The sequence below is a fragment of the Pomacea canaliculata genome, linkage group LG14 (assembly GCF_003073045.1).
Source record: "Pomacea canaliculata isolate SZHN2017 linkage group LG14, ASM307304v1, whole genome shotgun sequence".
Taxonomy (NCBI): Eukaryota; Metazoa; Mollusca; class Gastropoda; order Architaenioglossa; family Ampullariidae; genus Pomacea; species Pomacea canaliculata.
This window is the reverse complement of record NC_037603.1, coordinates 3,829,444-3,845,558: the sequence shown is the minus strand read 5'-3', so window position 1 is coordinate 3,845,558 and position 16,115 is coordinate 3,829,444. Positions and strand designations below refer to the sequence as shown.

The following is a 16,115-nucleotide window of genomic DNA, read 5'->3' as shown; positions in this document are numbered from 1 at the left end:
ACAGAAAAAAGAGCGATTATTCGATGAACGCAAAGAAAAACTTCAGCAAGATGAAATCTGTGAAACAAAATAAAAATTTAAGTTAAATAAATAATATAAATCGTAAACAACCTGATGCTCGGACGACACACGTGCAATACTATGGAACACAGGTCAGAACGAGCTTTCACCTGCACAGGTAGTTGTTGGAAGTGGAGGATTCACTAGACAGGTGTGAACAGCTCAGAAAGGTCCTCAGACCCCAGTGAAAGACCTGACCCCAGTCTGATGTCATCAAGAAGCACCGAGGAGGTGGATGAGCGGAGTTAGGTAAGCGGTTCTAGACCAGTGGGCGGAATTTCTCTCGATTCCTAATCAATCTTGTTTGTCGACAGTCTTGTGGAAATCTCGTCGCTTTCCCTGGTAGCGACAAGATGGAGACAATGACATTCACTCGTTTCTTGGAGAGCCTGGTCGCTCGTGGACACAAGACTATTTTCGAATTTATGGTCAGATCCGAGTGATCATAAAACTGTTTTCTTATCTTTCTCTTGCATTTTTTTTTTTTTTTGGTTGTGTAAGATTCTACAGGATTTATTTAAATCTTCTTTCGCCACGTGCACGTGAGGTTCACTCCTCAGAAAGTTGCTAATTTTCGACATCAAATGATAGTGAAAGGTATTTCTTTACCAGGGTCCTTGGGCACAGTACTGACAGTTGGAAAATGTTCCTTGAAGTCACGTGTTCACAAGCACTGGAGCCTGTCACGCTATGTGGCTGTTGATGGACCTGTCGCCTTGGCAACGGGTGTTCCACGTTTTCTTTGACGCAGCGGTCACGGGGAGGACTGTGTTGGCGATTTTGGGGGACAGGTGTACGGCTATGTTTGCTGGATGCTAACGGGCCCGAGACACCCAGGCTGCTAATATTCCATGAGCACCCGGCCCTAGAAGATAATTATCGTCCTTCATCGCGCGTGACGTCTCTCGTGCACGTGAAAGCGCTCCACCCCGATACGTTACAAGCCTGTCTTGTGTGTAGGCGCTGATAGTGGGCGTTGTGTATCTACTTTTTGTTTGTTGATTCCGTAGAAATATTTTTTAAGCATGTTAATACAATCATTAATTATTTCTTTATCTAGGTATACCCATAACTATGCCATGTGTAATTCTTGTTTCTCTTTTTCCGTTCCAGCAAATTAATTGTACCTTACTACCTTATTGTGTTGATATGTTTGTCCAAATAAGTGGATCTTAACTTCTACTGGAAATCATAAACACTGAGTGAAAAAATTGCATTGAGGGACGTTTTGCCACCAGCATGCATGGTCAAGATGTAATGTTAATTTAAGGTTCAGACATTACAGGGCATACCCAGACAATGTTTCCCCACTATCAACCTGCGTTCACTTCAGGCGTCATCATGCACTCGGCGCCCCAGTTCATAGCCCTGAGTGTTCAAGATTTTTAGGTGCGCTCTGCAGTTTAGGTGCGCGTGGAGGGGGAAGTTACAATCTTTTAAACGATTGGAAATGTCTTGGAACGTGGGAAGGAGCTCAGATGAATGTCGCAATGGGTAGAACACTTGGCTTGCCGGGTCGAAACCCGTGTGGCGCAAGCGAACTTCTCTTGAGTTGATCCAGCTGTCGGGAATGGATACCTGACATCATCGACCGTAGAATGCTGAATAGCAGTAAGAGTGAGAAAAGAAAAAAAATGGCTCCGAGAAATGCGTGGTCACTAAACACCTCACAACCAAAAGGTCACGGGAGTACAGATGAATGAGAGAGTGGGTCATGATGGTCCTTCCAGTAAAGGAATGAGATGGACACGACCAGATAATCATTCCCCGACTACATCGCCGACTTAAGTAATATCTACGACACTCAGAAAAAAAAAAAAAGAAATAATGAATGAATCTTCCTCCAAAACAAAAATAGAGAAGAACGGAGAAAAAAAAGGAGGTTGTATCGGGATAAATTTACAGCCTAAGACTGAGAGTGCAGCTCCTGAGTAGGCGAGAGAGAGTATAGCTGACAGCTGTTACTCTGGTTGGTCCACGAAAACGGTCTCCGCCTGGTAACCTTATAAAAACCGAGAGGCTGCCGGCAACGATCGCTGGCTTGCTTTCGTTTTGTTCATACAAGCATCTGCTTGGGATGGACCGAGTGATGTGAGTGTTGAGAGCTACTCATCCCTCGTGTCGGCTATCCTACATGTCTGACAGCGAGGGTGTGGAGCAACTGGTGTGTGTGTCAGAGATGATTTAAAAGGCAAAAGATATTCACAACCTAGCAGCCGTAGTAAGTGGTTCACCGTGTCTAGGAATGGGAAGCAACCCTCTCCTTCTGCCGCGTTTATCTCCCCTAATACATCACATCTTATTTCTGTTAATGTTGTTGGGAGATCAGAGGCAATTTTTTTTACAGCTGGGTGGGCAGGGGGAGCTTTTTGTTCCGACCACGGGACCTGGCAGGCTGGACTCGGTGACCTTTTGTTCCACACCAGGCTACGGGCCCCGCCCTGATCTCCACTTTTGATTTGCGAATTCATCAGTGCAACACTTCAAAATTAACTCCTCGCGAATAAAAACATGGAAGTCGTCGTCATCTACAGAGCAAGGAGAGTGTAGCACCTGTGGATTGGGTGCTGCCGGCAATCCCAAAATGCCAAATGTCGGAGAGAAAGACATCGGGGTTGTACCCGGGCGTGGCGACAACAAACTTATTTTTCTGACAAGTGGTTTCTCTGCTGATTTAATGACAGAGAAATGCCATCTGCCGAGGCAGCAGGTGTCACGAAAAAGCATTGTCATCCTTCGTTACCACCCCAATCTTCATCTTGACACCCTCCCCCCTACACACACACACCTGAAGCGACAGGTGAGGAATAAGTAAACAAACCTTCTACAGACGTCTATTGATTTCAACCAACCGTACTTCATGCCCATAAAACTTGACATGATTTAAACTGAGTCACAAACCTCCAGCAGCGAGAAAGAAACAAAAAGGGAAGCAAGTAAATTATCGACATAACCATCTTGCTTGTCGTCGGGTGTGTGACTCTGAATCACATCTCCTTTGTTCCTCGCGCCAGAGAACTGTGTTAACATCCCTCGTCCTTAGCCACCCCAGGAAACTGGAGCTGTGGTGGGTGTGAAGACTTCACGAGCAAAACCATTTCTACATCGTCGTTTGTCATCGGATACTCTCTCCCCCTCGATATAGCTCTGCACGGAGAAGCGGGTGAATGAAGTAGCGATGGTGTTGCTGGGGTAGAGGAATGGAAGCATGAAGAGAAACGATGCAAAAAAATTCCTCCGGCTTGAGAATGGCTTGGAGAGAGTCTGTAAATCGAAGGAAGCGGGAATAAAAGACGGTATCGATCTCAGCGCTGACATTTGGCGACAGCCTGATGTGGGTCACGAGACCTCGTCGCGCGCAGCATCATGGGATGCCGGTGGGTGCGGCAGCACTTGGTCCGTCTAACCGGCCAGCAAGTACACATCCTCCGACCGTCTCCCCCTCCTCACACCTGTCCTCCTCAGGTATGCACAGAATCGCACTACAGTTTTCAGATTTCAAATGTGTTGAAGGAATGGAGGAATGATGCGGAAGGTTAACCACACCCGATCCATCTTTGAATAATTTTTTTCTCAATTTTCTACTTTTGCCTTACGAACCAGTTGTGGTAACCTAGTACTTTCGTTGCATCATCAGACTCCATGGACAAATATTTAGCTTTCAGTATAATGTAGGGCAGTAAGTCAGGCTGACGAGTGCAAAGGCGGTCTACCTGGTATATGATATGAAGTGGTTTCTAAATACAGACACGTGCATGACCAGGTTTACAAGTGTAAAAACATGTAAATAAATTTATGAGTGCAAAGACTGTTAGTTCAAGGCACATGTCCCCAATCTCGAGGATGGTTGTGGAAAGTGGGGCATACTTACAGACTGGGTTTTTTTTTTCTCTCTCTCTCCATCCTGATTCCTCCATTGAGCATCGAGGAGTGACAATGAGGAATCGAACAAGATTGTCGTAAAATGTCGCCGCTGTAAACAACGATTCGTGTCTTGTCCTCCGACATTGTAGTCGGTGTCATCATCCAGTTTAGGTTTCTGTCTGTCTTTAACTAGCCTTGACGAAGACTGCTGTTTGATCCTAGCTGCTGTTGTCGTAGTAGTAGTTGTGCAGGTAGTGGTGGTGGCAGTGCAACAGCGACGACGGTGCAGCAGACACGGACACACATATCTACACACACACACGTGTCAGCGCGCTCGCTATTAGAATTGATTCGTTGCGAAGATGTTGGACCTGACGAGAGAGAGAGATGATGGGGGACTGGGGTTGGGGGGAGAAGACAGGAGCGGGGCTGCCATTCCCGCCTCGGTGCACGTCAATCTACCTGCGCCTCTCACCTGATTATCTCTACTCATCGGCCTTGTTTATGTACAGGTAATCACACCCTCCCGGAACCTGGTCTTGTGCGCAGACACGCGCCGCGATATGGAAGAGTGGATAAGTGCTCTGAAAATGGCAGCCAACAAGGAATACTATGAGGTGAGTTCTGTCTTTTATTTTTATTATCCATTTCTCTTCTCTTTCTTTGCTTTCCCTCGACAACAAATACTTGCAGCAAAGACCATCGCCTATTTTTCCCTTCATATAATTTTTCAGCAGCGTCTGTCCACTACTTGAAGTTTATGGTCTGTGTTGTGACTGTACGAGTTACAAAGAAAGATTTTTGTCACTCTACAACTTAGTTCTCGTTTTCTTCCCACGCCCTAGTTGCTATGAAAAAAAAATATATATATATGTTGTGAATTTTTTTTTTCTCTTTTTTCGTGAAAACTGTAGTAGTTGGTTTATTTCTGCTACCAAGCTCATCTCGGTCTGTAAAACGCGTGAGTACATTACCTGCGACATCAAACCCTGGTCATGTGACAGGATGTGAAAACTTTATTTGACTAGGAGGCGTTGGCCGCCGCATCTCGGAGGCAGGCATTGCGGATGTATGCTGCAGTATGTACATGTAGTTATCTCGTTATCCTGCCATCAGCAGTCCTGCACTTTTTTTTTCTTTTCTTTTCTTTCTTTTCTTTTTTTTTTTTTTTTTTTTTTTTGAAGGGAAGAGGGGGCGACAGGTGAGGTTGGTGACATAAGAAGTATGTTAAGTTGTGGCGAAAAATGAACCATAGGAATGCGACGCTCGTCCTAAACTAACAATTCTTCCAAATTTTTCTGATGCTTCCAGCAGTTGTACATTAAATCACTCAGAGTCTATTATCTCTCTTTCTCTCTGTTTCTTGCATACTTCGTCAAAAATTCTTTCTTTCATTGGAGATGGAGCGAACACACAGGCGTTGGGAAGGGTAGATGCCGGGTGCATGGTTCTCTTCAGGGTTAATCTGTTTTGATCAACAACATACACCTGTTCGTTCTTCGTGTATCCTTTCTACTGCAGTGGTTGGTTGGTTGATTGTTTGTTTGTTTGTTTGTTGGTTGGTTGGTTGGTTGGTTGGTTGGTTGGTTTGTTTGTTTGTTTGAGACTAAGAGACCATGAATAAGGACACTTCGTTCGTCTTGTATTCATTCCAAAGACTATCTATTCGCTTGAGCAACCATGTGAGACCAGACCTACAGAACATTTTCACTGGGCCAGAAGGTTGGTCTTTGCGGAGGTTGGGCTGGTTGTGAAGTCTCTGTTGACTAACCTCCCCTTGCTGACGTCAGCCATCAGCTCTTTCGTGTTGGGGGTGAAACTGCTTCCGGTGACTGGGGTGTGGCAAAGTTTGCTCTCGGCTCCTAGGCCGCTGTTAGCCTTGGGGACATTTATCACAATCTGGTCGATTTTAGTTCTCTCTTTCTTCCCCACCCTCTTCCTAAACCCGCAGTTTTTGTCCCAAATTGTTGCTGATGCTTCCAGCATTTGTATGAGCAAGTACCCAGACTCCATTTCTCTTCCTTTTCTTACTTTCCCTTTTCTCTCTCTCTCTCGACGAATGTTAGTCCTTCGATCAGCGATCCCATCCTGCAAGTTCCTCCCCTCTTCTGAATTCTCTCACTCACCTCCCCCCTACTCCCTTCCACCTCTCCCCAGCCCATCACGTGACGGTCTGCTCACGCCATGTTGCAGTGACGTAATCGGTGCCAGGGTAGCGGAGGTTGGTTGGGATGGGAGCTGGAAGCGAATGCTGATGCACTGGGTGAAATCACCGCCACGGCTCGAGGCCCGAAGCCAGAGTATGTTTGTCTGTTTGCCTGGCTTGGAGTAAGTGCTTACGACAAGGGTGTGGTCTGTCCCCCGCCCCACCCTGCCCCGTGGAGAGGAGGAGTAAAGGGGGGGAGGAGGTGTTGGCCAGCGCACACCTGTAAGTTCACCTGGCCAGCCTCGACACAATTTCCCTCCCCTCCCCCTTCACCACCCTTCCCTCCTTGCTCACCTGCACACCTGCACACGCACGCATGCCCTGCTCGTGTTCTGTCCGTGCGGAGGTTCGCTGCCACGTACCGGAGCTGGCTTTGTCGGGTATCGATTGCCAGGGCATTGTACCAGCAGATTGGGGGGTAGGGATGGAGCTGGGTGGGGTGTGTGTGACGATTTGGAGAGGCAACAGTGGAAGCTGTCCTCATGCACGCGAGTGCTGCAAGGCCGGGTATTTGCAGGGTGTGTGCAGCCAGCGCCAGAACACTCACGACAGGACCAGTGAACGCATACAATGTCGATGGAGAGGGAGCCGACATGTTTCTGGGACCAGGTGGAAGTGGGGAGGTAGGGGCTTGGGCGGGTAGATGCATGCTTGTTCCTCCGCGGTATTAATCTGCTTTGATGAATAGCCTACACCTGAACAGGTAACATTTGCTACTTTTAATACAGGTTGCCTTTTTGGACAGGATAGACACCCTCATCACACGGCGGGGTAGTAAGAGTTAATAAAAATGTCGAATATTGGAGAACAGTTGAATGGAAAAACAATGCCTTATAAATTAATACAACATTTTTCACTGCAGTAGCTTATTATTATTATTATTATTATTATTATTATTATTATTATTATTATTATTATTATATTGCAATAATTAAAGGTGCTCATTTTTCATGCATTCATTGAAGCTGCACAGCCCTCGCCAGATCGCTGACCAACTGTACACAAAGAACCCTTACCAAACACCCGCCAGTGTACACTTGTACAGTCTCACAGTCTCCGCCAGGTACTGGCTAATTTCAAGACTAAGTGGCAGCTCTCATCAAATACACTCAGTAAATTGGGGAGATGACAGTTGAACTTGTGCACGTTTTGGCAAGCACCCTTTTCTCTCCCATCCACCCCATCAAGATCCCAGCTCATCCTTCATCCTCGTTGGCACGGTCTGTAATGTCGTCCCTCTCTCCTTCCTCTGTTGTCTGCCAGCGATCGTCTGATGGAAGAATCTTGCGCATAATGCACTCCGTAAGAAGAACTATAGGGTTAGGGGTTAGGGGATTCGTGGGGTGGTCACTGTCACTGTGGAATATGAATGACCAGGAACACATTTTAAAAGCGAAGGTGGTCTGGGCACAAGAGAACTGTTTCCACGAATTTGTGTGGGATCAGAAAAAAACACCGACTGACTTCTCTTAAAAGAAAAAAAAAAAAATCGTCCTGCTGTACAGTTAAGCGACAATCTATACAGCGAACCTTCAAAGGGTCGGTCGCTAAAGGTTAAAGGTCGCGCCCCCAATCCCTGCTGAACTAATGTCTTCTCTTTCTCCTCAGACCCCACTTCCCTTTTTCCATCCGTCTCTCTGGCACTCACTCTGTAGAGGGGGGTAGGAGGAGCTCACTCCGTTCCCCACTATTCCCTTCTGTCGATCGAGGGCTGTGTACCACGAGTTGTATGTAATCAAACCCGATTGACGCGTCCGATCAGAGAGCGCGTGCTGCATCTCCTGGCCTCGCGAGAAAAGGCCCAGGAGGACATAGCCGACCTGCACACACTCCCCCCAACCCTCCGTTTATCCTCCTTTTTGTCGTTGTGGTCGTCGTGCCAGGCCACCGCCTGCTTGTCTCAGTGCTGCACGAATCAACGTTGTGGTGAGGAATTTCGCTTCACTTCAGGCTAAACAACAACAACAACAACAACAACAACAACAACAACAACCCTTTTCTTGTCTTACATCTTTTCACTCTTTTCACCCCGCAAATCTCCTTCAGCATTCATTGCTTTGTCTTTTTGTTTTGCCTCTTGCCTCCTCCTCCTCCTATCGATGTCCATGTCAATAGCCACAGCGTTGAACCTTTCGTCCATCTACCCGGAGAAGGAAGTTCATCGATAACCGCTTGTCAGTCCGCACAGCTGAGGGGTGGGGTTGGGGGGGATGAGGGGTTGGGAGAGAGCATAAGTAAAGAGTTGATGGGATTTTTGCTGGACCCAAACATAAGAATATGAAATGTAAATCATGATCAGATAAACTTTCGTGTCATTTTCAAAAGGACGAAGGTCGTGACGAGAATGATATAATAAAAAACCCTTTTTTATCACATCAGTATAAACTTTACCGTTATTTTCTTTCGTTGGTGTTCTTGTTACGTTTGTGAATGTGCGTGTGTGATGTAACGGATTAAAATCCCCAGGAACACGTCATCTCATCATCTACCCGCCACCACCAGCATCCTGCAGTTTGCGGACATTGCAGTCGATGTCCGGGTGGTGAGATGACAGGGTGTAGGGACACCATGGCCAGCAAGCTGCTGACGTTCAGTAAATCTCGCCCCCGTTCAAACTTTGTCACGGTTTTATTTTATTTTTTTATTGATTTTTTTTTTTTTTGTGAGGATGATGGTGGTGGGGAGTGTGTGGGAAAAGGGTCCAAGAAAGAGTACAGACAAACCCAGGATTTATTGGCGACTATCGTCCCCAATCGCTCACCCATTCGCAGCGCCTGCGCTGATCACATGGTTTACACCCTCCTGCCGCTTGTTGACTCAGCGTCTAGAGGCTAATTAGCTGTGTCCACTTTCTGGGTCTCGCGCGCGTGCGTTGGTGGGTGTGTGTGCGTTGGGGGGTGGGGGAGCGAGAGAGAGAAATGTACCCAATGTTCAGGGTAGAAAGAAGGTGCAAGGTTTCCTGGCATCAGATCAAGATAACAACCGTGTCCTCCAGCAGTTGTAGCGATCAGCTTGTTCCCAGTTTTGCTGTTTGTTGACACATCACCTGCCTACAGGCGAAACGGCCTTGGTCCTTTTTTCAGGAGAATTTACCAGCAAGCCCCTCTCCGCCTTCCTAGCCCACTTTCAAGACGAGACAAAAATCGAGTTTTTTTTTAAATTTAATATGTTATTTAATTCTTCTTGTCTGCAGACGGGAGGACGGATACTGGCTGACTGTATGTCAAGCTAATGTGCTAACATTTTTGGGCGACAGCGTAGGTGTTTCCTCTTCGAGCGGAATAGTGGCTGGCAGGCTCGCTGGCTGTACCAGGTCACGAATCGTTTTCAGTTGACACACTTTTTATTCACGTTGTCCTTCTGTGCCTCTTCGCCTTCTGATCAGTACTCCAGATTAGAAACTACCCGTCATTTTAACAGCATGTTGGTAATCTGACTTTATGAGCTTACAAGATAGTCTTGGTTATGAAAGTGCTCGTGCAACCCCTGTACTTGCTTTTTGAATCCAGTCAATACCTACAGTCCTTGCAAGGCGTCTGTAGTCACACCTATGGACCATACACTCGAAATCATCAGCCGATCCTCAAAGGTTTCCAATAAGATGCCCCCTCCTTTCAGTCCCTAGCCAACTCTGGGGTAACCTTACCCTGCGCCATGATGACCGGTCCCCGAAACAACGAAAGGGGAAAACGAAGATAACTGGTGGATTACAATTTTTTATCTCATTCTATCCTACGACTTCGTTGTTCATCAACGACGAGAATCGCTTGTGAGCGCCGCCGTCCTTTCTTTCCTCCCTGCATAGATAAAAAGGGGTTAATTAATCTCCCAGGCTGTTGGCATCAGTAAGAAGACAGGTCTCACAGTTAAAAGGTTTTATTGGACAGAAGTGTTAAGGAGGAGGGGGAGGGAGCGGATAACTGTGCAATTATTCCGTCATACGCCAGACGAAAAGCGGGGAGGGACACGACTGATGTTTGATTCTGTTTGAATGGTCTCAACCAGGATGTGTGTGTGTGTAGCGACACGTGATTGTAACAACGTCGTAAGTACATCAGTGCAGCCTCTTTCTAGTTCCCCGGAAGTCTGTCAGAGACTAGAACGGCGTGTATCCAACGTCATTTCCGCTGGCAGTGTAGCGGATGAGTTAGCTAGGGCAAAGAGGGGGCGGGCAAGTAGGGGCTGCACAGACTTTGGATACGGTTATCGAAGAGAATGGTGGAGGGGTGAAGGGTAAGAGAAGGGAGAAGGAGCAAGGTGGTTGAGAGACGGTAGGAGAGGAAATGCAAAGTTTTGACAGGTTTGTGAAAACACAAGGCCAGCCGATGGCTCGCGAGACTTCCTAGGACGTTGAGTCGTGACGTCATCTACCATGGAGGGAAGTTCTTTTGCAGTTAGCCCCTGCAATCACAGGATCAACAGTTGAAAAAGGAACACAAGCGATAATCTTCATCGTCAGCCTCCTTGAGATGCAGTCCGTACTCGCCTGCCGTGGGCGCAAGCTACCCCTCGTGGTCATTGCTAGCGAAAAAAGTTGCTAGGACTCGGCTGGAACTGTTTACTAATAGGAAGAAACAAACATTGGGAATTGTTTACTAATAGGCAGGAACAAACATTGCGGAGCTGAGCTGTGGTGGCTTCGTCTGGCTTCGTTATCACAGAGTGAGACTTCCAAGAATTTCCTGATGACCAAAATAAACACTCGTGAATTTGAGGCTGTTGGTTTTTTTTTTTTTAATTATCATTTGAAATTATCTTCATTTCAACATGTTTGGCGATTCATGAACGACGGATAGCAGGTCACGTGGAGGAAAGCGTTGCTGTCAATGACCTCTCCTTACTATCGCACAGTTCAGTGGGAGGAATCTGCCGGCAACGTTTACTGATAAATTTGCAGACACCCAGCAGAGAGGATTTTTTTTTTCTGGTAGACATGTAAAAGATGAATTTCCCGGCATGCATTGGTGACTTTCCGCACGTCCAGCTTTTGTTGTTGTGCTCTGCTCCGATGTAGTCGTCTCCGCGGATTTAACACGATGGTTTCCATCATCCGAGATGACGGCTGCTTGATAACCCTGTCGATGACAAACTCCTATTCTAAATAATAAAAAAAAAATAAACGGAGGAGACGTGTTTATATGTTTGCTTGTTAGTCCGGTGGAGGGACGTGGATGGAAGGTGTGAGCGCGGCAAAGGAGGTTTGTTGTGATATACAACTTCCCGAAAAACAGATTTGTTTACAAAGGAGGCAACACGAAGTTTACACAGGGACGGCTGCTTGCTGATGTTAGACTTGTGGGGGCGGGTGAAAACAGGGGAGAGAAGAAGAAGAATGTCTGCCACCTTGTTGTCGTTGTCATCGTCGTCTGCGGTGGTGTGAGGTGGGCATGGGGGTGGGGAAATTACGATTCAGACCAGCAACACCTCACTTCCTAGTTATTTATATGGAGGAAATTGAACTCACAGGTAAAGAAGACCGCACCAACACTGTTATTCAAGATAATTTGCTCGCACTGGATCGACTCTTGTCCACTTCCTTCTCCAGAACCTTCTGGCTGATTCTTAATCTTTCAAAACCAACAAATAAAAATCGGGTTTTCAGATTTCTCTTCAATCTTTTTTCTTCCCTGCCACCCACCATCAAGACATATATATCCCCCTTCCTCTCCATTTTTTTTTTCAAGGCAAATTTTGAGAATTACATCTGCTGGTGAGAGTCAAACCTTGGCCAGCTCTCCATTCCTCTGGCGCGCGTGCGTGCGTGCGTTCGTGGATCGCTCGTAGACGCGGAGTTGGCTGGTTCGCTTCCTTCCTGTTAGCAGACAATCCTCTCTGTTGCCTGCTTGCGTCAGAGATTGGGCCAGACCCCCCCTTACCCGCCCAGCCACCCACCCTTCTCTCTCTCTCACATGAAGGCGCGCGCGGGGCCCGGGGACGCCGGCAGTTGTGCAGATAACTTGCAAATCGGTTTGCACGTCTGCTTCGACCATCCCGTCCACCGCTGCATCAGCACGTTCAGCGCCCCGACTCTCCTCTCGACCGCTCCTCATCATCCCTCCCACTCACACCCCCTTGGTTCACTCCCATTTGTTCAACTCCCCCTTTTTTTGAAAAAAAAAAAAACAACAACCTTCCATTCCCCTTCGCCTGCGATCAGCCGTGTCGACAAACATTAAACTATTCTTATCTCCGACACTACCACAACATCTTTGCCCGGGAGATAAGAACCCGGTCAAGGTTCTCCCTGTCCCCGTGCCTCTGGTGTAGACACTGGCAAGAACTGGAACAGCGATGACAGGGACTGTGCGCGTGTTTTCTTCTTCTCCTCCTCCTCCTCCTCTCAACCGGAGCCACTGGCAGCAAGAAAGTTGCTGGATTTCTTCAAGAATTGTCGAGTGATGCTGCTGGTGTGTGAACTTTCACATGCTGCCTTCTCCTCCGAGCGTTAGGTGGTGCCTGGCGGTTTTCAGTTTTCTTTCACGCTTGACTGATCACAGGTGCCTCGGTCCGTGGCCCGTACAATGCTCAGCGCTGCCTGGGTTTGTTGAGACCTAGACTTTGTCTGGCACAGTGGAACTTTTTCTTTGCGAGCTTGGGGAACAAACATCTCGCAAGAAACCGTTGGCAATATTTCCAGGTAGTGTCTTCAGCTACCTGTTCTCGTACTCCTGGAATGGCTCTTGTGGATTATAATAAAGTTGTGATGCCGTTCAACGACGTAACCACGTGACTTGTGTGACCTGGTGTCTTCAGAAACTTGATCGAGGTAATGACATACCTCCTGCAACCTTCCTGTCGTCAGCCACACAGTTAAAGACACTTTTCGATGTCTTATTGTGACAGAACAAGGTGTGTATGTTTTAACAGATTAACTCAGAAGTCGCCACCTGCGGACTGTCCCGCCACACCAAGACGAGGAGGCTGAGGTGAGGGTGGAGACCGGCGGACATAGCTGCGGTGCGGAAAGGAAACGGTGCTGTGGTTGGACTGTGGCGATAAGAGTGCCCGCTACTTGACAACATGACCTTTGGTCTCGTGACGTCACCGCCAGGCATGCGCCGTGCTCCCCGACAACAGGATACGTCCTTCTCTCACTCTCAGTCGGCACAAACATGGGCGTGAAGGGACCAGTTAGTCTCCAGCGTGTCATCGGGCAGAAAATAGCACCCCGAACAGCGACAAAGCTAGTGGCCTAGTTTCTTTTTTCTTTTTCTGATCTCCTCCCCCGCCTCCACCACCCCTCCGTGTCACCCCACTCCTTCCATACGTCACCTGCGCCAGTCTGGGTCTCACCTTTCGCCGCCTACGCCAACAGTGTCACCGGTCGGGAGGAGCCCAGCTGAATGTTTTCTCTCTCAGTGCGGTCGTTATAAGCGTGGAACAGGTGAACAGTTTCACCTGGATATATATTATATATAGAAGCCGTTATTGATTAGGGGAAAAAATCTTTCGGCACGATTCGATTCGCCCTCGTCAGGTGGAAATTCGACCCGGCGACCTTGATCTTCAGTAGAGTGCGGAAACTTTGAAATGTGGGGGGAGGAGAGTGCGTCAGGTGACTTGTTACCTAGACAGGTGGGGAGAGAGTAAGGCAGGTAGATCTTTTCAAGACGGTTTTCACTGGGGTTGAGCTGTGACACCTGTAGCAGTCGCACCCCGTACCTGTGTTGTAACGTCTACAGGGGGTCCGCCTCCTTCGCGGGTCAAAAGGTCGGGTCAGTTCAGGTCAGAAGATTGCGTGAGTACCAGCAGCAGCGACAACAACAAGGTGTCCTGACGTGGAGGTTAAACCTTTAGCACCAGGCACGGCAGACTTACCGTGTCACGACTCACCTGTGGAAAGTGATAAGATAGTCGTGATAACAGAAGAAAGACTGAAACACGCAAGCGCGCTCGCATACACACTCGCACCGAGGCTGTCACAGAAATAATATGTACACAGAGACACGAAGTTGAACTCGAGCAAAGATAGGGAGACCTTAGACAGCCTTGTGCCGCTCACACACACACACACAGATACACTCACACATTCCGGAAGAGAAGGATCTTTGTTCTCCTCTCTCTCACTCAGCACCGAGGTTGTGTGTGGGTCTGAGTCAGCTCCATCGTGTGACAGTCACCAGTCAGTTCGAACAGACTGAGGTCCCAGTGGTGACGTACCACCCAGCCGACCCACCCTACCTTCCTCCAACCGCTGTCGTCGTCGAGTGGAGGTTTCGTGTTTGCGCCAGTTGCTTCCTGAACCAACTTTTTCTCCACCACAGGACAAGCGAGTGAAGGAGGAAGAAGAGCCAGCAGGCTTGATTAATGGAGTGGTTCTGTGACGTGCTGTGCTTGTGTGTGACGTGCGGAGCAGGATAAGCGGCGTGTCTCGTCTGGTCTCCACAACCCTACCCGGCTCTACTCTGCTGCTGTCGCGGGCCTCAAACCTCCACGTGTTCGTTGGCGTAAAAATAAACATCAATCCATGCGTCCCGAGTGGTGTTAGGCTGAATGACTGAAGCAGTCGCTTGCTCTGTCATTCATTCATCGAGCGAACTTTCTCACGAGAGCAGGGCTCGTTGACCTGACAACGTCTTTTTTACGGGGCAGACACGTGATCATTATTTTGCTACGGTGTTGTTGGGAAGAGGAATCGTCGGAGGCGACATCGGCAGAGTGTCTATCTCTATTCTTCCTCCCATCCGTGGCAGTTTTCGTGTCACCAGACTCACTGTCCACCATGCTGTGCGGTTTAAGTCGAAGGTTGGCCAAGTCCTTCTCTCGCAAGGACAAGCCAGAAACGACGAGGAAAGAGCGAGCTGGAAAGAAACGATGCCGGCGACGTTCACTCGATGACAGCGTCGAGATGATCGCGGACTTCTCCAGCGTCACCATCTACGACGACGATGGTGAACAGGTGAGAGTCAAGGATCGAGCGGGGCTTGGGGGTAGTGGTGGTGGTGAGGGTTATTGTCAACAGTAAACAGATGAAAAGCGATAAAAGTGTCAAACCTGTATAAAAGCAATCATGATGTGGTTGGAATGACGAACTCAACTACTTCAACTCTACTTCTTTCACTCGTCTCTTTTTTTCTCTCGCTCTCATCTCTCAAACAGTCACGTGTGGAATTGTAATAACATCCTCTACCTCTACAATTCAGTTTTATAATTATAGAATGCACTTTATACAATTAAGTTGCATGGTTAAAATGCATTCTATGGCTGTAGAATTGAATTGTTTACATAAAATAAAAATTGGAAAGCAGCTTGAAGGAAACAATTTTTTTTTCTCATAAATTGCATAACTGTAAAATGTATTATTTCATTATAAAATAAATTGTTTAACTAGACAGAAAAATAGTTCCTTCCCTGCCATCCGATATCTGTCTATGTGTATATAAATGTTCGTGTGTATTCCGTGTATATAATAATACATAAACCGACTTCTCCTTGCCAGAGGCTCACTTCATGATGTAGGCATGCATGTGTGTGTGTGTGTGAAATACCGGATACATATCTGTGGAATGAATACACTGAAAACGGGCCTTCAACGCGGATTGTTGTGATATCTCCTGTTAAGACACACCAAGATTTATTCTGTTTGTGTTTACATCTGTGTGCGAGGGAGAGGCTTTATTATGTTTGTGGATGTGCTTACAGCGAGTGTTGTGGGCGGAGGGAAGATAACGAGAAAGAAACTGATGTTTATGCATGCATGTCCGTGTGTGTATTCCAAATGGTCGATGATTAAGATTTGGTGAAGTTTCTAGAAGAAAAAAAACCCACAATCGGCAGGCGTAGCCCTTTAAACAGGCGAGACAGAACCGCGACCTCACCCATCAGGCATCGCGCGGTTCTGGCTTCTCTCCTGTAGCTGTTACCTGGCGCAGGTGTCCAAAGGTGGGAGGGAGACTGCTGGTGCCTTGCTTCCTCATCCCTCCCCTCAGTTCACACCAACCCTTCCAAGAAGTGAGACTGAATGTAATGTCGGCACAGTCAGTTT

The 16,115-nt window shown here is 47.6% G+C and overlaps 1 protein-coding gene across 14 annotated transcripts in view; it reads left to right on the top strand.

Annotated features, from left to right (window-relative positions):
- The window catches only part of LOC112555152 (diacylglycerol kinase delta-like), a 95,121-nt gene that overhangs the window by 44,357 nt on the left and 34,649 nt on the right, over positions 1-16,115 (top strand). For 13 of the 14 annotated variants that reach the window (XM_025223397.1, XM_025223398.1, XM_025223399.1 and 10 more), the window contains one exon: positions 4,437-4,541. In XM_025223397.1, the coding sequence (XP_025079182.1) occupies positions 4,437-4,541 (105 nt within the window). Of the gene's footprint in view, positions 1-4,436; positions 4,542-14,326; positions 15,030-16,115 lie in introns of those variants that run through there. The other variant, XM_025223405.1, reaches the window with a different exon arrangement.